General features: G+C 43.0%; 1 protein-coding gene across 2 annotated transcripts in view; it reads right to left on the bottom strand.

Moving 5' to 3' along the window:
* LANCL2 (LanC like glutathione S-transferase 2) overlaps nucleotides 1–23286 on the bottom strand; it is a 33386-nt gene extending 10100 nt beyond the window's left edge. Inside the window, exons 1-6 of one of the 2 annotated variants that reach the window (XM_085051548.1) lie at nucleotides 22267–23286; nucleotides 12061–12178; nucleotides 7412–7619; nucleotides 5068–5215; nucleotides 4318–4464; nucleotides 551–733 (exon numbers count right to left, since the gene is read on the bottom strand). In XM_085051548.1, coding sequence (XP_084907674.1) covers nucleotides 551–733; nucleotides 4318–4464; nucleotides 5068–5215; nucleotides 7412–7619; nucleotides 12061–12178; nucleotides 22267–22467 — 1005 coding nt within the window. In that variant the 5' untranslated portion in view covers nucleotides 22468–23286. Of the gene's footprint in view, nucleotides 1–550; nucleotides 734–4317; nucleotides 4465–5067; nucleotides 5216–7411; nucleotides 7620–12060; nucleotides 12179–21767; nucleotides 21919–22266 lie in introns of those variants that run through there. The other variant, XM_085051549.1, reaches the window with a different exon arrangement.
* Between the last annotated feature and the right edge of the window lie 1555 nt (nucleotides 23287–24841).

The raw sequence follows: 24841 nt of genomic DNA, 5'->3' as shown, positions 1-24841 counted from the left end.
AGACACTCTTTGGCGAGGCACATGAACCAACACTTTTGAAAACCAACCTAATTGTTAAAACTCTTGGGATGAAGATTCAAAGAATTTAGGTCAATGTCCTCACACCCAGGACTCTGATGCCAAATTGCTTAAATACATGTCCCTTTTCCAAGAAAGCCTAGTAACTACTAGTGCCCTGAAAAGCAATTTTACCCACTTATTTTCTCTTTACAAATATACCAATATAACTATTCTGAGATTTTTAGGTGCCTAGCCTGGGGTTCTTGTTTGAAAGTCTAGATCTAGATAGATACTAAATTAAAGCCTTGCAATCTAACAGGCCTGCATACAGGTCTCTCTGTAAAGACAGATATATATATACGCATTTATGTATGTGTGTATATATATATATATATATATTTCAGAGCAAGGTGCTAATTACACCAAAGTTGCAGGTTTGGCCCCTGCATGGGCCACTCACTTAAGGGCTGGACTTGATGATCCTTGTGGGTCCCTTCAAACTCAGAATATTATGTGAATCTGTGAAACCTATGAACACAGAATGATTCACCTTATAAGCTTGCATGAGCATGTGGATGACTCCGGGGGCACCATGGCACCAGTGAACCAGTCTGTCAGTCTCGTTGCTCAGTGATGACGGGTAATTCCCAGATCGGAATTTTTTATGACGCACGTAGTCAATGCTTGGCTTCACCAGCTCTGCCAGGGTCTCCTGGTCCACATTTGCAATTGGCTGAAGAAAACATTAAAAAAACTCCATCACTAAACACATCAAGAGAAGTAGTAACAACTTGTGTATCAACACTTAATTCAACAATCTGTTTTCAAGTATCCTACATACGTGCCCTTGATCCAAATACTGTGAATCACATCCTACAGATTTAATTAATATCTTCTGATTATACCCTTATGAAGTGCATTTTTACAGTTACTGCAGAGACAAAGAAATTAGGGCACCAAGTTGTTACCTGTCTTAATGGAGGTGACACAGAAAGACTATGGAAAAACTGAGAGCAGAATATGAGGACTCCCAGTCCTCTCTTCGTAGCTTAAAATAGCGAGAACATTTACAGGAGGAGAAAGACAGTTTTGTAGATATGGAGCTCATAATACACACTTCCAACATATCAGGTTACACATTTCCTTTTAAAAATAACTATTTCCCAACAAATGAAGGAAAGTGCATATAGCAGCATACCTGAAAGAGGTTTATGAAGGTCAAAGTTTTCCATTATAAACAAAGCTCCTTGAAGCTGTGTGTTATAAAAGTGCATTTCCAATTTCAGAAGCAATAGGTACCTCACAAGATATCTAAACATCTTTGTACTACAAACTCATCTTCAATTGCTCTTAGGAATTTTCTTTCTAATTTTCTTATTTAATTTACATCCTGGCCAAATGGAGAATACATCCATCAACCTGCATGCTCCTTGTAACTAAAGGTTTAGAAGCCAAGTAACTGTTGGGTCTGCAGTTGCCCTTTGTTGGCATTCCTTCCACTACCAGCCTATTTTACAGCATTTTAACAGCAGAGCTCTCTATTTTTCCACAACCTACATAATTTCCGGAATTTCTGCAAGCTGTGGGAAAAACCACAGGCACTGGACCCTATAGCAGCCTAATAACTGAGCTTATTTTTTTTAAATAAGTTGTCCTTATTGCTGATTCAATGTCATTCAGTTTCACTGCTTCCCACCAGTTCCAGCACATTTGCGTTAAACAGGTGAGCACACTCCTACAATTGAAAGTCTGACAGTCAAATAAAGGAAAACTTTCAATAACTATATTTTGAGTAACCTGAAGAAACCAGAAGCCTCTATTTCACCTCAGCCAGGAAAACCCTCCCAGACTTCTATCTACACAGTCCCTCAAGCAGACTCCAGCTCTGTGCTTTTCTGAGTGGAACAGAAACCTTCATGCTGCTCATCTGAAGTACACCCCAAAGCTGATGAGCCCTCACTCAGACTCTCTCAGAGCCCACCCCGTGAGGTTGGGAGGCTTTGTAGGAAAGTTTGTTTTGGGGCTCTTGATTTCACACTGCACTCTGGCAGAAGGTAGCAAAGAGGATGGACACCAGCAATAAATGCCTTCAGTCTTGCACTGTGCAAGACAAGCCCAGCCCAGCTCAGCCATCCGTAGGAGATAAATGCAAGAAGAGCAGAGCTCTTTACAAACCTTCTTACCTTACGCTTCCAAGAATATTTGAGTACAAGTGAGTGTTCTGCCCAAGCTGCTGAGGTTCCCAGCACTCACTTCAAACAGCTAAAAAGTAACCTACAGGTATGTATTCTGACTTTGTGGCCAAGAGCAATGATATGCAGACACTTTTGCTTCAGGGTTAGTGAAAGGATCTTGGAGTAGACACTCCCTAGCTAGCACTTCAGAATTCCCTCTCTACCTCCTGGATGAGTACTTCAACATGGCTAAGCTCTTATCCTTCCAGTAGCCTGTAAATAACTCCAGCCACACATGTTTCCTCCAATTTAACAACTGTTTGGACAATGCTCTGGGCACATGGTGTGATTCTTGGGGTGTTCTGTGCAGGGCCAGGAGTTGGACTTGACGATTCTGATGTGTCCCTTCCAAATCAGCATGTTCTGTGATTCTATGATAAAGGTGTTTTACAGAAATTACCTTCAGATCTCAGGTGTGATGTTAAATGCCTTTTTTCTTTTATCAAATAACCATTCAGTAAACCATCTCTTGAATTCTTTGATGAAAATATAGCAAAATTCACTCCATTTGACGTGGGAGGGATGGGGAAAGGATGGGACTCTGATATGCCATCTTCTGCAGTGGATGACTCAACTTTGCATGACTCACAATATTTAACATACAGTGACAAAATGGTAATCTAATGCTGCATAAACAATGGCTTTCTGGTAATTCTTAAAAGCAGCAATTACATATACAGGAAAAATAGCTGGGATTTTAACATGTAGACAGAGTAGCTTCTGCTCAAACCAAAAAGCACTGTGCAATTATTTCTGCTATCAGCCTTGAATAGTAAATGAAGGATAGAGCCTTTAACGAGCCTTCTTTAGAGGACTAGATGTTTCTCTGAAAATCTAGCGCTGCCAGGGAAAGAAAAATGGAAGCCAGAAAGATGAGGGAACCAGAAGGGGATGAACAAATGTTGAAGAAAGTAGTAGGTAAAGCTGAGAGCACGGTAAATCAGAGCAGCTGGAGGCCCCAGTGGGATGGTCACTCCAGAAAATGGGTGTAGTGAGGTTAAGAAATGCCCCCAGGTAGCAGAGCAGTAGCTATTTCCGTAGCAAAGACAGTCAGTTTAACCAGAACTACTGGGGGAAGTGGTGTAAGGTAATCTGAAACACAGAATCTTTTCCAAGCAAGGAATGGCTGAGCAGCAGCAGCACAAAATACCAGCTCAGTCACTTCTGCAGTGAACATTCCTACACAGCTTGAGGCTGCGAGGACGTACAGTCCTTCCATTTGCCTGAAGAAAACTCATTCTGCATGATCTGGTGAGGAAATTGATATATAAAAAGATGCATGGACTAGCAGCAGCACCTTCAAAATCCAGAAAGAGGTGTGATTAAGTTTTGCAGCTCTATGGCCATCTTCTATCATGAATTTTAACGCTCTTTTCCCAGACTTTAGAACAGAAATAAGATATACTGCAAATCTCGGGGCAGGGTGGAATTGATTTAAGTGTGGGAAAGAGGAAATTTACAGAAGAGAGGATCTCACTAAGGAAAACAGAAAGAGGAAAGTAACAGTCATAAACGCACTAAAGAACATCAAACTTTTGTGTGAGAAATTCAGGAGATATGGAAGAAGAAAAACATCTAAATAATAAAAGCATACTAAAGACTATATGCAATTAAGAATAGTCTTCCAAAAGCACCAAGACAGTGGGAAAAGAAAATTACTAGAGAAGAGAGAAAGGGCAGAGAGGACAGGAGGCTCCAGTGCTGCAATCATTTAAAAATAGCAAAAAAATTGAAGAGTGATGGATAGTGAGAAAGTGAATTTTTACCTGTTTTAACTGCCAGCACCAGAAGAAGTATGATGATGAAAGAAAGCACATCACTGTCTTTGCTGAGGACAAGAAACCAGATCCTGAAAAGCTAGTGCTCTGAACCACAACTCAAGAGTTAATTCATTCTAATGTGAGGATACTCTACTCACAGTTTTCTTCTGCTATCAAAGCCTTAGGTTGCCCTTCTGCACAGTTCTGTGCTGCAGTCTAACTCCAAACTGTGAGACCCTGATCCAACACAACACTGCACATGCGTGAAAAACCAAGAAAAAAATCACTGCTATTTCATCCCAGCCAACAGAAGATGCTCTTACCTGCATGAGCATGTAATAGATCCCAGCCACTCCATGGGCTGCTCCAACATACTGCTTCCTGTGCCACTGGTACAACAGAGGACAACGGTCTGTTTTCCGCTCCTCCTTTGAAAAGTTTTTCCCTGACTCAATAATAGCATCTATAACCTAAGAAAAAGAACACACCCTGATCACCTGTCTTGCTTACTTTGATTCAGAGGGTTTTGCTTTGGCATGGCTTAAAAGCACAATAAACAATAAGCAACAGTATAGTGATAGGACAACAATATTCAATTCACTTGGATTTGAGCGTTGAGGTAGAAATAGTATTTTCCTTAATGATGAAATCACTTATATTTTTAAGAATAGAAATTAAATATAGCAATTCTAATTACTTTTTTCCAGCCCTGCCTTCTCTGGTTCTGGTATTTGCAAAACAGTCATTCATGTTCCCCTCACTGAATTCTTTCTTTTCACTGAAACACTTCCACACTTCTGTCTTACGTTTTTTTGTAACAAGGTCTCATCCTCAAGTGGTACAAAACTAGACATATATTAGACGTATTTCTTTGGCAGATCCACCCACACTGGCCTGTCTCAGTCCCAGCTGGGCAGCAGGGAAAGGGGAAAGAGACTGATGGACAGATGAGATTGGGTTCCCAGCTCTAGATCCTTCTTCTCTCCCTCTCATAATTGTTTCAGTTATGCACAAGAGTGATCCCAGTTCAATCTTAGTGAAGCTGTGATGCTGGAAAGAGTAAAGTGTCTTACCTCTTTGATAACAGACTGTGGGACAGTGTCTGGACCGATTTCAGTATTCAGGTACAGCAAGGCATACAAGTAACCTGCTCTGCCATAGAGCAGCTCATCTGGAAGTTCGGCATCCGTGCTTATGACTGTCCTTTGGAGTTGCAACAACCTGCATCAGATAAGAAAGGTGGGGAGAGTAGAGACCACACTGGACTGTGCATAGACACTCCATCAATCAGCAGCAGAACAAATGGTGAAGCCCCACCACTGCCCTTCAATCCCCCCCAGCTCAGCTGGCTGCCAAGCTGACACACAGGAGCTCTGCAGGCCTGCCATCCCTGAGACTGGACACTGTGAGCCAGAGCCAGGTCAGTAGCAGTGCAAGAGTCAGGATTTTGCACAGACAGAAACAGATGTATGGGTGCAGGGTAGGGTTTGGAGAAGCCTGGAGAGCTACTCCAACAAAGAGAAACCTCCTGGAGCCTCCAGGAATTTCACCAAAGTGAAGGACACTTAATTGTACCTGTTTAAAAGGGAAAAATCCAAACACACAAAAACCCCCAAATACCACCATTTGTCACTCCCTCTCCCAAGAAAACACATTGTCTTAAACATTTAGCACCTCAGTTTTGAAAAGGACACTGCTATAACGCACAAGTGCTTTGCCTGCCCTTAGCAATGAAGGGAAAAAAAACCAAAACAAACCAACCCTTGGGCTGGCCATTGTAACTCTAATTTTCTCTACTAATACTCTACCAGTCTGTACCAGCACTGAGGTGGATCAGAGATCTGTTTTCCTGCCACTCTCTCCCTTTCTCTTCCTATCTTTTTTGATTAAATTGATAATTAGATGAAACCATGGTGATGATCGCATTTTAAACTGGGGGAGGGGCAATGACAATCTGGATTAAGACCAAATTCAATTCCCAGATCCCCCCAGCTGTTATTTCTCGGGAGAAATGTTAGCATTAATATCATGCAATAGCAAAACCACTGACCTCAATCATATGTTTATGCTGTCCCTGCTTAATACCAGGGAAAAGCTACTCACAAAAAAGTTTTATATTTCCTTTCTCAGAACTATGCTTTGGGTTTAGAATTAAATTATTTTCTTCTAAACTGTCCACTATTAAATTTTATTGTTGAAATCATACAACTGGACAAGGTAAAATGTTAGAAGTGAAATCACAGATTACATTTTGACATCTATAATGTACCACTCAGCTGGTGTCATGAGCATGTTCGTAAACAAAAGAGTTATAAAATAAACAAATAATCAAACTAAACTCCTTTTCACTACTCCTCCTACAAAGTACTTTCCAAGGAGAGGCAATGCTAAAAAATTTACTGCTAATCTCATTTTCCTATACTCATGCTTCTTGCCTTACAGCAACACTGCTTTCTGAGCTGCATTTAAAATTACATGCCCAAGTTTAATGCCAGTTCTAAAAGCAAAAAAACCCAAACCTAATACTCATTTCAAAACTGAAATATTCTTCATTCAGGAACAGCAGGAGAGATTAATCATACTATGATTCTAGACTAGAAAGAGACCAATTAAATTTCCAAACATAAACCAGAATGGAGATGAGGACATAAGCCTAGCTGCAAATTCTGCCAGCCTGAGGTATGCTGCTGGACAGCTAGCAGGTGGATTGTGGTGCTGAATGAAAACCCCACAGCATTCCAGCACTTACAGCACTTGCTGGCATTGCAATCAACTCCGAACCAGCAAAGGCACAGTCAGCTCTCAAATGAAGCCACATCTAAATAGGATTCTTGAGACATTTGTTACATTTAGATTACTTTGAAAAGGGGCTGGAACTTTTTCAGGCTACCCTTCATATGCTCTGCCCTAATTAAATCTCTTGCCTTTACAAGTTTGCTCTTCCAAATACTTCCTCTTTGCTTTATAAAATTTGTTAGGTATCAATTCGATGCACCATGTTTCCATCTGGCTGTTTCCAGATCTTGCAGTGCACGTTTTGTAATGAATCTACAATTAAGACCCACTTGACAGGAAGCATCACATACTGCACAAGCACTACATATTGCCAATGACAACCATGTGGCTTTTGTTAAATGTCACTTCAATGTGACAAAATCAGAACATGCATGCACTACAGATACACCCAGGACATCCTGTCCTAATAGTGATAGAGGACTCAAGATAACCCACTAAATATGAAGCAAGTGTAAGCCAGCTTTAGTAAAGATAAAGCCTATTTTGTATTCTTCTACTGAAAATTTATCAGCGGAGAAGGTGTCTCCATCTTTAATCCTGTCCTCTAACATTTGCAAAGGTTACTGAACCAATGCTCTCTACAAATGAAGGCCATGACTTTTTCCACCATCAACTACTTACTTGGCAACACATTCTTTAGATTCACTGTCGTTTTTCAGTTTGTGGTAAACCACTGCACCCACTGCCAATGGCCCAGCATCACCACAGAGGAAAGTAACTCTTCTGCCATTCAGATTGCGAAGGATTCTCTTCACATAATCAAGAGATCGCTGCAAATGGCTCTGGTTTTTCGTGACACGGTACAGTTGCAGATATAGGAGGGCAATACCTGAAACAAACACAAGAACTAGTTTCACTTAGTTTTCCATCTGAATATATCATATTCCCCTCTTTGGTGCCTCTGAACCAGTAACTCAAATGTGAACAGGTATTTCGGCAATAAAACCATGTCAGTTAAGGGTCCTAGCTTACGCAATGTGAAGGCATTGGGCCATCTATTTGGATTACATTTCAGCTGGACCGTGGCAAAAATAAAAATTATTAGACTGAAGCCCAGTGATAGAGTCTCAATTGCCAGAAAAAAAGAAAATCCAAGACACAAGCCTCAACACATGGCAAAGTGTATTGGGTTTGCATGGCCAACTTTGGTAGCAGGGGGCTACAGGGGTGGTTTCTATCAGAAGCTGCTGGAAGCTTCCTGCATGTCTGGCAGAGCCAATCCCAGGTGGTTCCAAAGGCTGATGGGCCACAGGTCAAGGCTGGGCTAATTAGAAATGGTGGTAGCACCTCCGTGACAATATATTTAGGGAGAAGAGAAAAAAGAAGTTACTGTGCGGCTGTAATTGGGGCCAGAGAAGATTACGAGAGGAGCAACTCTGCAGACACCAAGGTCAGTGGGGAAGGAGGGGGAGGAGGTGCTCCAGGCACTGGAGATGAGATTGTCCTACAGTCCATAGTACAGACCATGGTGAAGCAGCTGTGAACCTACAGCCCATGGAGGGACTACAGGATGCAGAGATCCACACGCGGCCCATGGAGAGGACTCATGGAGCATGCTGGAGCAGGTAAATGCCTAAGAGGAGGCTGTAGCCCCTGTGGAGAGAGAAGCCCACACTCTGCACACACAAGCAGCCTCTCCTTGAAGGACTGCACCCCACAGAAGAGTGACCCATGCTGCATCAATTTGAGGGGTACTGCTGCCTGTGGGTGCACTCACGTTGGAGAAGTCATGGAGAACTGTCTCCCGTGGAAGGGACCCCACAGTGCAGCTGGGGAATGACTCCTCTCCCTGAGCAGCAAAAGAAGCATGTAATAAACTGACCATAACCCCCATTCCCTGCCTCCCTGCATTGTCGGGGGAGGAGGTAAAGCTGGGAAGGAGGGAGAGGTGGGGGGAAGGTTTTTGAAGGTCTTATTTTACTTTGCATTATCCTGCTCTGATTTTGTTAGCAATAAATTCAATTAATATCTCTAATTAGAGCCTGTTTTGCCCATGGCAGTATTTGCTGAGTGATCTCTTGTGGTCCTTATATCTCAACCCACGAACCCTTCGTTATACTTTCTCTTCCCTGTCCAGCTGCAGAGGGGAGTGAGAGAGAGGCTTTGGCGGGTGCCCTGCATTCAACCAGTATCAACTCACTACACAAAGAAACCAGTGAAGATTCAAAAATTTGAGCCAACAAGCATGTTTATGACTGAGTACACTAACAGTGTAACAATACCCATCTATTACATGCAAGAAGTGACTAATTGCCCATTTGATTTGTAAAAGGATCTTTTGATGACTTTTTGCACTTGTTAAGTTCTTCACAACCCCTCAAAGTACTTCACAACAAGATTACAAGCTTGTACAAGTCAAGCTGGTTTGTAAAAGCCAAAAGTCAAACAAGGACTTGGAGACTGCCAGAAGGTACTATCAAGGTTCACTCCATAATATTTGTTACATAGTTTTCCATTAAAACAATACCTTAAAAATAACAACAATGTAGACTGAAAAAGTGAAAAAAAAAAAAAAAAATCAAAGTGGATGTCTATCGGCCAACTGCAAGCAGACATGTGCAGAAGTAAATCCTGAATCTCCAGACCACACTGTAACTCAAACCCATTTCTGAATGAAGACAGCACTTTCCTGAGCCTCAACCAAAGCTGAGTATACACAAGGCCCACTTAGCTCACAGAGAGGCTCTACTCAGCAGTACAAGAACAAAAGCACCACAAGAGTGCTGGTACATCCTCAGATGTTCCCTGGGTAGGCCCTGAGCAAGCCTTTCTAGGTGAGTCTAAGAAGAAAGCTGCAAAGCCTGGGCAGCCCCATTCAGCATCATGGGAACTTGTGGACTGTTTACACGGATTTGTGGAGCCCCTTTTTATGCTGCCACAAATGTGTAGGTATCTTGGCTTGATCAAAGGATGATCAGAAATATAGCCACAAAGTCCAGTTCATCTAATCCTTCCTAGTGTTTCTCAGTGCAACACACTTCAAATGGCTCCTCCAAGAGGTCATACAGGCACATAAAAAAAGTACTTGTGTAATCATAGGATTCTTATATGCACCCTATGATTGATACACGCCAACAGTATGTGTTCCAAGATTTTAAAGATGTTTCACAATGTACAAGCCAATGCTCATGACTGCACTGCCAGTAAGATTTGCCTAGATTTGGTACACAAAAAGCAAGACAGTTGTTTACAGCACTATTTTTACCTTCTGATTTGCACACTAGGAAGATGCAGCAAAGAGCAAGGCTGGGGAGAAAATATTTGCACTAAGTATTTTCAAAGTCAGATAATTTAAATACCTTTTATTCAGAACTATATCCACAGGAGCCTTGAAAGAAGTTCACAGCTTGGAATAGATGTAGATGGCAATCCTTCTACAAGATGGAAAAATCCCACTCTCATTAGACAATGTCACTTGTTCATCTGTATTCCTGTTTGAGCTAATGATGCCTGTTACTTTTACCTTATGACTCATTTTCAGCATGCTCTGGTTTATCAGCCATAATTTCAGTTGTCAGTCACTGTGTCAGAACACAGCTCCCCGGGAGCCATTCTGTACTGTCAGCACGAGCAAGCCCACCACTGGAGATCTGCACGCACTCAACAGCCAGTTACTTTCAGACCTTGAAACACGTCTATCTTTTAAGCCTGAGTTGTCTAAAGCTTCCCCACCCATCCACCCACAGCACCATCTGTACTGAAACATCAAGAAGAAAGCAAAGCAATTGTACCCTTTCACTGCCAGATTTAAGCCTAAGGATGGACAAAGGCTGGAGAGCTTTTCCAAGTTACACCCCCTCACGACATGATGATGAAAAAATAGATCTCCTCAGGGCACATTTCAAACATGCTGTGCTAAAATCTTAAGTATACTTGAAGCTTGAGCTAGAAGAGCAAGAATAGAATATGCTGTTCTATCCAACAAAGTCCCACTTAACAGGCCTAGATGGACATGCCCTGGCTTATCTTGAAGAACAGTGGCCACATCAGACATGAAAACTGTAGGCTCTGCCTAAAGGACCAGTGTTCAGGTTTCATCTGGGATATAGTTGATTTTCTGCTCTGTAGCTACAGTGCTGTGGTTTGGATTTAGTGAGAGAACAACACTGATAGCACGGTGATGGTTTAGTGGTTGCTGAGCAGTGCTCACCCTTAAGTCAAGGACTTTTCAGTTTCCCATGCTCTGCCAGGGAGCAGGTGCACAAGATTCTGGGAGGGACCATGGCCAGGACAACTGAAGTGAACTGGCCAAAGGGATATCCCATACCACAGGACATCATGCTTGGCACATAAACTGGGAGGAGGTGGCTGGAAGCCACCAATCACTGCTCAGGCATGGGCTGGACTTCGGTGAGCAGGTGGTGAGCAAAGGCATTCTGCATCACTCATTTTTCTTGCATTTTATACCTCTCCCCTTTTCATTACAATTATTGCCATTGGTTGCATTATTATTACTGTTTTATTTTACTTTATTTCAATTATTAAACTGTTCTTACCTCAGAGTTTTACCTTTTTTTTCCCCCAAATCCCCTCCATATACAACTAGAGCAGAGGGTGAGGTAGTAGGGGCAGGGGGTGAGTATTCCGTGTGATTCTTAGTTGCCAGCTGGGGTTAAATCATGCCAATCAGAAGGGCTCATTTACATCTGGACAGCATCAGTGGTGCAATGCTAAATTAACAATGGTCCCTAGCAATAACCATCACATGCACATGTCTAATTTTCTTCATGATCTTCACAGTCTTGCAACCATACCTCTACAGTCCCCCTCCTCACACAGTCATTTCACCATTTTTGCACAGACAGAACAAGAACAGCCAAACTACCCATATTCCACATTTGAAGGCTCCAAGCTCCTGGGCACAGAACATATTCTTCCCATCCCCCCCAGTGACTAGAAGATGCTGTTACCATTAGAAAACTGCTAACTAATAGCCAGTTGAACAGAAAAAGGTGAAAAATAACTAATTTTAAAAAGCAAACTTAAAGGAACAAGAGGTAAGGCAAAAAAGCAACCTTAGAAAATCCACTCCTTTTGCAAGACAAAGATCTCCATATACAAAAGTCAATTATCATTCTGTATCTTTGTCTGCTGAAGTCAATGCAAGTTCCAGACAGTAGTGACCAGGGCTCCAGAGTTAAAAACCAGCTCACACAAATGCCTGTAACAAAGTATTTCTGCCACTCCAGTGAGAATATCAGAACCTCCTGTGAATAAATCCAAATATATCATTAAACAAATACACTTTATTCATATTCTAGCTTTCTCACCAGTCCAGCCAGTATAGGCAGAGCAGTCATGTGGATCTGCCGTCTTCAGCCCTTCCTCCATTTGCTGCAGAAGGTCCTTGATTTTTGCCTGGATACGTTTCGAGAACCGAGCATTGACCTGAAAGCAGGAGATAGAGAATGAGCCAGAAAAGAAAAAAAATCAAGAATGCAAAGCACCTGCTCCACTTTCTTGTTTGGGAAGAAAACCAAACCAAGCCCAAAACAATGAAACAAAAAATAACTAGGGAATAAATAATACATACAGCCATCAGCAGGATCAAGGTGGCTCATCTTAAGTGTGTCTCATGTATATGCATTCTGACTACATTTTAGAGTAACTTACAAGTATCTACACTAGACAAAAATTACCTGTGGATGCTTTAAATTCACACAAAGAGCAGCTATAGACACTGTGACAGTACGTAATTCTAATCACTGTCCCAGTACCAAGACCATGTTATGGACAAACAGCACAAGCCCCACGTTATAGATGTTTGTTCTCATCACAAAGTCCCTGCACATCCTTTCTAGCACTACAGAGCAGGAAATAGCCAAAGGAAAAGAAATGTTCATACTAAAGACAATGAATCCAAAGAGGATGAATAAAAGTAGCTCAGCAGTTTCAGCTCAAGCATGAAGGTAAAGAAACAAGTCTTTGATTTCACACACTGCTTGCTTTTACTTTTGACCAATAGAAGTTTATATAGATGCTAGATATGAAATATAAGAGAGCATGCTTTACTCTTGTCAACATTTCTCTCTCATGCACATTTTATGGGAAGATACATTCCTGATTACTCCTTAAAGCTTACGGAACATGGAAATCAGCATGCTAGTAAGGTAAGTTCTTGCTTGATTACAATACATCCCAAAAGTGTGGGCTTTGGACAAGTTTCAGGTCCTGGATGCCACCATGTAACTGATTACTCAAGACATACCACATTTTGTACTCTTGTTCAGAGTGGAACTTCAAATAAAAAAACAGTGATTTCAAACATCCATCCAACAGATTCAGAAATAAGAAAGATTACAAGAATTGCACAAGGCTTCTGACACAGCAGAAATCTCCAGAGTCAATTGTTCAAATCCATTTTAGGATATCCATGGTAGGACAGGAAGGGACAAGGAAATTGTGCCATTATATCGCACATTGAACATATATTCTAGAAACAAGCCAGAGACATGTTAAGCTTCTCCAGTATCTCTAAGAAATAGCAACCAAACACAGTAGGCATTTGAAGTCTGTTACTCTTCAGCTTTAACATGGTGTTAAGCACCTTTCTGTTAGGGAACTGTACTATGCATCCACATCATCACCACCCCACCACTCTCCCATTTTTCACCAGTTCAGGGAAGTCTCAACACAAAGGAAAACGTTCCCTAAGGGCAGGGCTTCTCTCCTTCAAAAGACAGCTATGCCAATGCTAAGGCATATGGTGAAACAGCATGAGGATATTCACATGGATGCATGCAGGCACAGAGATCAGCTTATCTGACAAGAGTGAACTGAGGCTTCAGACTCCCCATTTATTTACCTACTGCACATCACAAGCATGCTGGTTATCTTTTTGTTCTGACAATACACCTGCTGTTACCAAATCAGGATATTTTATATCAAACACCAGATTAAATTACTCAGGAGGGGAATACTAGGACATCAGGACGCCTGTGTTCTGCACTGAAACCTCAGTCCCATACAATTAATTTAGCTCAGGTTGGTAAACCCTCTCTCTAGAATGTGAATTGTAACTTACTTGTCTTGATTCAGTGCTTGGAAAAGCACATATGAAAGGATATTTTTAACAACAACAACAATAATAATATCCGCAAGCCCAAACAAAGCTACTCCCAAGCGTATGTTAGTGTGAATAGGTTAGAAGTGGCAACAAAGTTTTCCTCAGCTTTCTACTCCTCCACCACTACCTCTCTTTTCTTCTTGTTGCTCTGAAGCTTTCACAACTGAGCACTGTTACTGATAATTTTATAAGATTCCCCTATAAGCATGTAACAGATGTTTACATGCACTGGAATAAATTAATTACATGAAGAAATGAATGTTGAAAGGTGGCTTTACAAGATCTAAAATCTTCCTTCAAGGAATCTTATTACAGCTGAGCATAACACGCTCACTTGTGTGGAGCACAGATTGATTTTCATCAGAAACACATTCATCTCACGGGGATGTTTCCAGCTGGCATTCAGCCTTTTCTGCGGGTCACTTGATATTCCTGTAGGGACAAACAGAAACCAGGAAGCCTGATCTCTGATATCCAGTGGCACATTTACTTCTGGTTCACAACAGACAAGATGATGGCAGGAGCTAAAGACTATCTTTAATTAGAAAAGGGTCTCTCCAGGAATTCAACAGCTGCATTACTTCTCTGCTGCTGCATAAAGAACAACCACTATCATCCCAAACTGGTCAAGTTTTATATTGTCAAAACGCAAAACAAGAGATCTCATTCCTCATTGTACCAAATAGAACCTTGTGCCATATTGGTTATGGTAATTGAAAAGGCTCATTATCAGCACAAAACAAATGTAACACAAAAGAAACGAAATAAATTGGTTTGAAAATTAATACTTTCGTTATTTATTTGAACCATATCACTTTTTCCATTGCAGTGACACAGTAGGCAAAGCTACATCTCAATACAAAGTGTTCAAAAGCCAACAAAAATACAAGGAATGTAAGTATTTATGTAACATCACTCACCTCCATCACTAATGACAAGGTGTCTAAATTATGCTGTCCTTGTTAGCAATACATGTTTCCCCTATCTGCTTTCTTTCGTATGGAGGGTTTCTAAAGAGAATTTAACTCATCTTCTTTTGTAAATTCAGCACGAGAACTACACACCCTACATTAGAGCACAGTGCTAATGACACACAAAGTCAAGGGTTTGATCCCCATATACACTATTCATTTAAGAGTCGGACTCAATGGTTTTTATAGGTCCATTTCAACACAGAATATTCTGTGATTCTGTTATTACAAAAAATACATCATGATGCAAATAAAAATCTCCTAAAACCCCCAAACATTTCACTTGCAGTCAACATTACAATAACATACCAATTCCTACTGACATACCTCTCCATTGCAGCCATATCCTTACTGCCTTACTGCCTTACTGCAGCCTTACTGCCATGGCTTTAAAAGAAACTAGAAACAAGAGCAGATGAGGCAATAAGCAGCTGCTATGTATGTATTTTATATCATGATTTCTGGTAGGTAAGAGAAGTCTGTAGCTTTAAAGTCTTGCATGCACATTTAGACCAAATATCACAGTGCTGACATAAGTCTGACGATGCAACTCTGAAACCTCATGGCACTCCTTTTGTCATTAAAAGTAACCTTTTTGTTTGACAGACATGGGATGAGTTACCTCATTTGCATCTGCCAAAGACATCTAGATATCTATGTGCTGCTCAAAAACACCTCTTGGCATTTTCTTGCTCATGACATCTTTGCTAAGGAACTTGTGCAGAGTCACAGCAGGCCGATGGGGACCTGAGATCACAGCTTCACCACAAGTTGCCAAGGTACTAGTCTTTCTTGCCACCACCAGCTCCCAACACAATCATCTTGCTATTAACCCTGTTTTAATTCATCAGGTTTTGGGGGACTGATTCTGTGTGCAAAACCAGACTGCAGAAGTAAACAACTGATTCTGCAGAAGTAGCAAAGAGATGATGTATATCACATATATATAACATATATACCTATACACACAGTGCTACCCACCAAACAAGCAAAACATGCTTTTATTTCATTTCACTTTGTTGTTGGTGATGCGTAGAACAGGACACATAACATGGTGCTGTGTTGTCTTTCAGCCAAAGTACATTTCAAAGAGAAGAAAACACAGCCCAAGTTAGGTACTGCAGCAAGAATTCGTTTAAAACCCAAACTTGCACAGGAGATTGCAGAAAGGACATGACAGACACCGGCAAGGAAGAATGGAGTAGGGGAAAACTCACAGTTCTGCTGAAATGGGAAATCCTGGCTGTACTGAAGTTCATTGGGAACTTTGCCACTGACTGTTAAGGGAGCCAGGTTTCACACCCATGCAATGGAGCATGGGCTTATTGAAGCAGGATGAGGTCTCATGCTCACCTCCACTGAGCTCCTGCAAAAACAGACCAGAAGGGATGGCAGTAGGATCCCATATGCAGAATCTAGCAAGGTCTGCTATGAGGTGACCAGCCTTTTTGTACAGAACAAGTTCTACTTTATTTTTACCTAAGTCAAAAGACTCATATAGCTCCAAGAGCAGCGCTTTCTACTTTGAAAATACCAGATACTATGGAAGCTCATCACCCAGCCTCTGAAACACTCAAACACATTTCTCTGATACGTCTCAGGTCCTCCAGAAACAAATGCCAGTTCTGCAAAACCACATGCTTAATACATGCTCTGAAACACTGCTGCCTGTAGAACACATTGCACCGTTTTTCAATGAGCTGCCATTTAGTGCCACACATGTGATAATGGGGGAAAAAAAGTAAAAAAACCAAAAAAAAAAGTTAAAAAAAGAAGAAGGGGGAGGGGAGGAAGACAGAGAGAAATCAATAGCTGTCGGCAAATTCCTACACTGCTACAAATGCCAGCTTTGGAATAGGCTTTAAACACAGTTATCACCCTATCTCAGAAGATAAAAGGGCATGGAAAACATCATTAAAAGCTAAACATTCAAGTTATAGAAAGAATGTAAGAAATAAGAAGACTGGGTCTCTAATGCATTTGTGTGTGAAAGAAGCTGTATGTCTCATTGGTTTAAGACAGCAAAAATCCAAAGCTTAAAGATTTAGATCATTACAAAGAATCATCAAAAAGCTCCAGATTATTGGTAACAAAAATAAACATGATTAACAGATATCCTATGTTTTGGGAAATAGAGACTGATAAAGCAAAATAGCAATACTGAAAATCGCTGGTTCTCTAGGTAGCCTAACACCAGCACGTTACTTCTTGAAAGCTGAGAAAATAAAAGCCTGTTGAGAGTATGATTTAAAGTCACTCACTACACAGAAGTCTCTGGCCCAGCTGTGACATATTTAGGTGGTCCTCAAATTGCAAAAAAAAGCTAAAACCTCTACCAATTCTTTCTAAATTACCTCAATGCACAGAGAGCAGATACATTGCACATATTGAGCTTGCCAGTAGGTCAGTGCAGTTAGACCCAAATAAAATTTATTTGCACCAGAAAGCAAGTCCCTGTAATTACACTTGCCCACACAACTAGCTGGAGTAACAACACATTAACATGAAGGCCTGCAACATAAAACTAGAAACTGACAAACAATGGATGGATGTGAGATAATTTAATCAGAACTTGGGGTTTGATTTTACAAAGTATTTTCATTCAGATCTGGTTGACTAAAACCAAAAACCCCTGTGGCTGAAGTGTTGTCCTGAATATCAGGAGAGGTTTTCGCTACAAAAGCATCAGAAAAGCCCTAAGCAGTGTTCAGTGCTGACCCATGCTGTAGGAAAGAAGCAGCAGTTCTTCCTCTCAGGCTGTGTACAACTGCCAGGAGTTGGTGAGGGACAATGAAGTACAACAAACTGATTTGCAGGCGCAATTTAGAGACTCTCAAAAAGCGAAACAAATGTTACTTCTGACGAATCACAGAGAATACTACAAATCTTGTTTGTTTCAGAGTCTCCTATCAAAACAGCATATGCCTGAGATGGAGCCAGGAAATGGCCAAAAAAGTAACAATCTCAAGAAATGCAGCTACCTCTCTGGCAAAAAAAAGAAAGAAAAAAAAAAAGGGAATAATTATTTTCTGGCTTTGGAGGCTGAATTTTGCCTCCAGTGCAATGAACTGTACAACTCCCACTAGTATAAGCTGTTGCTGAGTCAGTCCCAGAACAGAGAGAACTTACTGTTCCCAGTGAGATAACTAAAATGCCCAGTGAGACAACCCAAAAAAACCAAACCAAACAAAAAAACCACTACAAAACAAACAAAAAGCCAAACAAATAAAAACACTAAGGGGGAAGAAGAGCGGTGCTATAACAAAAAAACCTTTATATATATCTTTAAAGATACATTTTACAGGAGAAGGAAGACTGAAAGACACATAAAGCAATTATCAGAAGTAACAGGACATTGAGAAGGCATTAGGAAACTAAACACTATTAAATCACCCAAATGATAAATCTGAGTAAATATTCTATCTCACCATTAAATCATATTTGGCAATAGGCACCATTATCTTTAAAACTGGTTCTCTGTAAGGAGCCCCCTGCAAAGCCTTATTAAGTACATTGTATACATTTGTCAGAACATACTACTTTTTTCTAATATTCTTGAAACACCATGGTTAAGTCAGGAAAAAAACTTATAAAGAAAGAATTAGCCTAAAAATAAGTTAAAGTTTGGGCATTCTAGTGACCAATTCGTAAAGTTTGAATCTAATTTTACTGCTCTCTTGTGATCCCATGAGAAACTCAAACAATCTTAAAGTGAGGGCTAGGATTGTGTTTATTTCTTGATGACTTAATTTCTTGATGCTTTTTTTTTTTTTTACTCAAACACAAAATTCACATAATTGTCCAGGCTTCCACCTTCCCTGGCTGAGCAGATAATATCAGGCTGCCTTTTTTTCCCAAGTCACTGGCCTGTAGTCAGTGTGAAGGAGGATCCCAAATCACATCTGGCTGTAGTATGAATGTAGCCACCACAAGGCTGTTGTGGCTCCAAGGACAGTGGACAATTGGAGGTTGACACTGGTGGGTCACCCATGGAGACACGTCCTTGAACAAGCCATCACCACTCCTCAGCAGCAAGTTCTCATCACCCTTTTCTTTCCCAGGAAATCCATTAGAGCTTTGCAGTTCTCTGCCACACTAGGGAACTAAGAACTAAGGAGTGTTCTTTTTCTGAGTCTACTCATTTCTCTGCCTCACCTGACCATCTACATTTCCATTTTGAAAACTTTTGGACCACTCTGAGATAATATCTATAGGTACCTTTTTAGGCTAAGGTATCACTATGGGGTCCACATGAAAAGGAAAAAGGGGACAGGATATATATTTAATTGAAAGAGTCATCACTTATTAAACAAAGATTTACATTTAAAATTATGTTTATTACTAATCCAGCATTAATGCTGTCTGATTAATTATTACCTTGGCTTTCTCAGACAAGCCACAGAAGCAATCTAAGTTCATGACACTTTAATGGTGAAGAAATCTAGTTATGAAAACAGGGAATTTCAATTACATGGGCAGAGCCTGCACAGATAGCTGCAGTGTTTACTGTGACTATTTGTAAGAAAGCAAATTAGCAACCTCAAATTCTGCTTCTCCTACTCCCATACCTTCAAGCTCTCTGAACTGTATCTTACCCACACACACTTCCATATGCAGCACGTTGTCCCGATTGTCTCACATTTCAGACAATGCCTGAAAGAGCTTCTTGTCCTTTTATCAACCAGGTGAATTTTAGAAGGCAATCATGACAGACTAAGAAATCAAATGGAGGGATTAATAATGCATTGCCTTCCATGACAACAGCAGAGCCCTGCACACCTCAGGTTGTCATTACATGAGTCACTCAGCACTCCTCGCTCCACTCAGCAGCAGATGGGAGGGAGGAATTACGCAGTGCACTGAGGCCTTCTGAAAGATGCTCTAATTTTTAGGATATCTGTGTACTTGTGTACAGAAGTTTACAGAACAGACTTCCTAGCTTGTGCAAAGTCCTTTTGTCTTCACTGGGTCTTTAGGCAAGCAAGACATTTTGCTGATGGAATGGGAGCCTATTAAATGCAAAAATAAAACACTAAAACATAAAGTGAAAATCACAAAAAACAACAAAAGCACCCCAAAGAACCCATCGCAAAGTCTCATAAAAACACAGCACTAGGCATGACTGCATGCAAATACTTCAAAGAATATAAATACACATAAATATAGCTATATTCTACCTCAGAAATATGTAAAATGACTCCTCAGATTTTGCAGATGCAAAACCAAAAGAAAATGTACACATGCATCTGCCTTCTCCTATGAAATGCACAGAATTGCTGTAGTTACACGGTTTCAAGGCATTACAGCAGATTTTTTTTTTCTAGAGGTGCTTCATCCTTCTGAATATAACAGAGCCCAGACACCACCTTTTATCAAATACATGGCTACTCAGGTGCTCTAACGTATTTTCTGAACACACCTGCACAAATGGCTGCTGACTGCCACACCGTAATAAGGAATGTCATCTGCAATTGTTGCTGGGAAAAACATTTGCACCAACTGTAAAACAGCATACTCATCCACAGGAGAGCATAACATTCCTAGAGCATTCCTAGAGGAAACATAGGGCTAGAAATTCTTGACTAACTCACTTCAGCTCTGCCACAGAACCATGCCTCTGAATTTTGATTCATTCAAGAATCAAACCTGAAGTAAATTAAACTGTTCTGCAATACAGCTAGTAAACTCGAAAACATACTTTTTAAGAATGTTCACCTTATTTTGATATCTCACTATTTTTCTGGTTATCTCCCTTGAGAAAGCTCTAGTCCACCTAGATCAGCAGTAAACAAAGGAGTATTTTCTCTTTTAAAAAATGGACATGAAGCGTCAGATCTAAAGCAGCTACACAAGAAGGATGACTTGTCTATGAAGGCCTTAGAAGGAAACTCTTGGTATGTTTTTTACCAATTCAACGACAACATAAAGCTATAGCCATTCTGCCATCTCCTCTCTGCCTTTATGCTTGAACTCATACTTGGATGATTTTTATATACTAAGCCAGATACAAAAGAACAAAGAAATAACAGTTCTCTTCCACAATGAAAAAAAAATAGTTTTACCAACACTGAGCATACTGCCTGAGTTGTGTAAAAAATAAAACTGATTTCACTTTTGAACCTCTTGTTCCTTTTCAAGCCTTCTAAAATGCTCTGCTTTTGAAAGGTGCAATTAACTGCAGCAGTAAGACACTGAAGCCCTGAAGTATACTCTTTTGTGCACTCTACTTAGCCACATACAACTTCATAAACCTCAGTCAGAACAACTGAGTGAAACTTTTCATTGCCTTGGACTGACGGTGAGCTGATGCTGTCCTGCTGGTACTTAAAATGGTCAGAGAACATCCTTCACACTGATGGGCATCACCATCCTTGTCTCGCTCTATCAGCAAGTCAACTCTATATTGCCACAAGCAGAAAAATACAGAGCTGATATCAACAACTTTCCTTTATTCACCCCAGCATAAAATCAAAGGAGTTAGGAAGCTAACTTCCCACCCCCACCACATTTGTGCTTGAAATAGTATCACCACACAGAATTTTTAATGCAAAAGATGACAAAGCTTCACAGTATTGAAGGATGAAACTGCACAGGGGCCAGAGGATGGAAAGTCCATATTCTGGCATTTCTTCTGCAGCTTAATCTATCCTGTGTGGTGACAGGCCAGGCCAGAGCAGCTTTAATACTTAAAACCTAAAACCTACTTAAAACCTCAAGACACTCATAGTACCCCAACCAGCATTGTGTGGCGTCAATGAGATGAGCAGAGCAGAAGACTGCAAACCTTGTGTGACCAGGGCCACCACGCAGACCTTCTGCAGGTACGAACCAACTGCCAGATGCCTATCACGGTGCACCTAAACCTATAAATGTGTGTATGTCACTAAGCAAACAAGTGAGAACAGTCTAGCATCACCTAATGCCTGAATGTTGCTGTTACCTGAGAAAAAAATTCTCCTTTCTTAGATGGGCGCTCATCTTTTTCCTTCCCTTATACACCTTCTCTGGTGAAACTCGGGCAACTTGCGCTGACAACTTCTGAGAAATGGAACCACCTTGCGAGAGCAGCTACAGCTGTTCTGTTATCCCAGGTCGGGCACCACGTTCGCTGCCGTACCGGGACAAAACAAACAGCTCGAACGAACAGCCGCTCCTGCCGACTCTGAGCCGAGCGGCCGGGCCGAGCTCCCGCTCCTTCCCTCAGCTCACCCCGCCGCTCCCTCTCCTCGGGCGCCCCCTGCGAGCCGGGCCAGGGCGCAGGCCGCGGGCAGCCCCACCGCCCCCGCCGCCGGGCCCGAGCTCCGCCGGTGCCAACCCGGGGCTGAACCCACGGCCGCCCGCACCGCGGGGCCGCCGCTGCCGCCGAGAGGGAGCGACCCGCGGGTGCGGCCGGGCCCCGGGGCCCGGGAAGCGGCGCCTACCCGCCGCTCGGAACTCACCTTCCCGTCGGCGCCGAAGGGGAGGGACTCCTCCTCCGTCGGCTGCAGCAGCGCCCTGTCCCGGTGAGCGTCCGCCGCGCTGGGGGCTGCCACGGCTCCCTGGGGCTGGTAGTCGGGGTAGGGGTTGGCGAAAGCCCGCTCCTCCATCTCCGCTTCACCGCCCAGCTGCAGCTTCAGCCTCTTGGACATGCTCTCTCCCATCTCAGCCGGCCCCCGGCCCGCCTCCCCGCACGGCGAGCCGGCGGGGACACACTCCGCCCCGCAGAGCGGCGGCTTTGCAGCAACGCGAGCGCTGCGGCCGCCCCCGGCTACAGCTGCCCCCGGCTACAGCAGCCGCCCGGCGGGGGCTGGGGCTGGGTCAGGAGGGCGGCTGCAGCGACAGTGCCCGCGGCCGCGGGCCCATCGGGGCCGCCTCAGGGCGGAGGCGCCGCCGGCCCCGACCCCGAGCCACCGAAGCCCAACTTTGGAAGGCGAAAGGGAAAGCTGAGACGCCGCGGCTCTGCTCGGCGTCCCCGTCAGCCGGAGCGGGGGAGCGGCGAGCGCGGCGGCATCACACCCTGTACAGGGGCAGAGCGCGGCCGGGGCCGCGACCGGGCCCCTCCACGGGAAGAGGCAGCCCGCCCGCCAGCGCAGGCTGGGTGGCACCGCTGCAAAGCTCGCCCCAGCGCTTCATCCTCCCCCGCCGGGGCTTCAGTGCCTCGGGCTGCTGCTGCCGCCGGCCGCACGCCGGGCGGCGGAGCGGGGCTGCCGCCGGCTCCTCCCGCCCGTCCCCCCGCGGCGGGGGCGAGCCGCCGCCCGGCGCATCTCAGAGGAGAGGCAGCAGCAGCAGGAGGGGCACGGACAGCCCCAGGAGTAGGCAGTACGCCACCAGCTCCTTCGCCCGGCTCATCCGCAGCCGCCGCCGGGCCGTGCTCATCCGCCAGCAGCCCCCGGCCAGCCCCGGCGGCAGGGACGGACGCAGTCCTCAGCTACCGCCCAGCAGGGACGGCGCAGGCGGCGGTGACCGCCCCTCAGCCGGCGAGAGGAGGCAGCTCCGCGGGGAGAAGGGGGGTGGTCTCCTTCCCTCGGCCCGCCCCTGGGCTGTAATGTTGGCCTGGCCACGCTCCAAGAAGCCAAAACGTACTAAAAAACCATCCCCAATACCCTCCAAAAGATATCAGAAAACCTCACAGGCCTGGAGGGGGCTGGCGGCGGTGGGTGGGGAAGACCGTCAGCGATCGGCGGTGGCGGCTGGACGTGAGGGTGGGATAGCATCCCACCTGGGGAGGAGCGCCGTCTGGATCCCGCGTGGATCGCGCGTTTGTGTCCCGGATCCTGGCCTGGGAGAGGGGGCTGAATGCTAGGGCTCTGTGTCCACATAAATTCGTCCCGTCGCTTTATGACACCTCCATTTTAAGCTAGGCGAAGAGCTCCGGATGAAAGGGCACTGTACAGTCATCGATGATAAATATTTCCTCTTCACAAATAAATGGTAGATGTCGTCGATATTGTCACAGCCTTCAGAAATTGATACTGCATACTGAAACACCTTTGTGTAGAAACAGCCAGCAGAAAGCCTGCAATCCAGCCAAACACTGCTCACAATATTGTGTAAAAATACAGACACAGGGGAACTAATTATCCCATGAAATATTTACTCCCAATTATGCCATCCTTTTTGCCAGTGCTTGTAAGTCAGGCAGACCATAAAGCATTAATTCAATAACGGGACACTGTGCAGAATTATTGATCTTTAGTTTTATGCGTTGGGTAATTTTATTGCTATCAAAATACATATTCAGTGTGTAGGATTAAATATAGGTGACATCTGTCCTGGCATTGGCTTCACTTTACAGTTGTTTGTAGCAATATACATGTGAATAAATGGAACAACTTTACTGTTGTTTGTAGCAATATACATGTGAATAAATGTACATGTGAATAAAAGGATATGAATTTGAAATAATACCTTCTTCATTTATATATTTTTATAAATTGAGGTGATGACAAAGCAGAAATTCCAAACAGGCTGTCTGACAAGAAGTACCTTGTATTTGTTCTGGAAGTGAATATAACCAGTGGCTTAAAAATTAGAGTTATCTGTAAAATATCCTCTTCTGTGATAATTTAAAAAATCACTATGCATCATTTATTCTTTGATGGCTAAGTCTTTTGTGCTGTATTGCAGTGCCTGAAAAGGTAAATGCAGAACCTTTTTCAAACGTCTCTTGTCTCTGTGTAAATGTTTCTCTGTGTAACATGTTTTCATCTGGAATGGTTTCCTACCCTTAGTGGAGACTAGCTGCATCAGTGCAAGTAACTGCATCCCCATAATGAAGATCAGAATTAAGCTGATATGATTGTGTATGGCTTCTGTTTTCATACACCTTCTACTCTCCTTGAATCAAAATGGTGGGAATATAAAAGCAGGCTCATACCAACTGGTACCTGCTCAAGGTGTATAGATAGGAGAGAAGGGGCTCCCTGGCACCCTGCAAGAGCAGGTTCTTCCCTTCTTCTGGAGTTGTGGGTTGGGGGGTTGGTGGGTTGGCATCTCTTCCCTTTTGCATCATTGCACTGTTTGATTATCTGCATG

Source organism: Lichenostomus cassidix, chromosome 2 (genome assembly GCF_008360975.1).
Source record: "Lichenostomus cassidix isolate B80296 chromosome 2, HeHo_3.0, whole genome shotgun sequence".
NCBI lineage: Eukaryota > Metazoa > Chordata > Aves > Passeriformes > Meliphagidae > Lichenostomus > Lichenostomus cassidix.
Note: the sequence above shows the minus strand (reverse complement) of the source record. Positions and strands in the feature narration are given on the sequence as shown.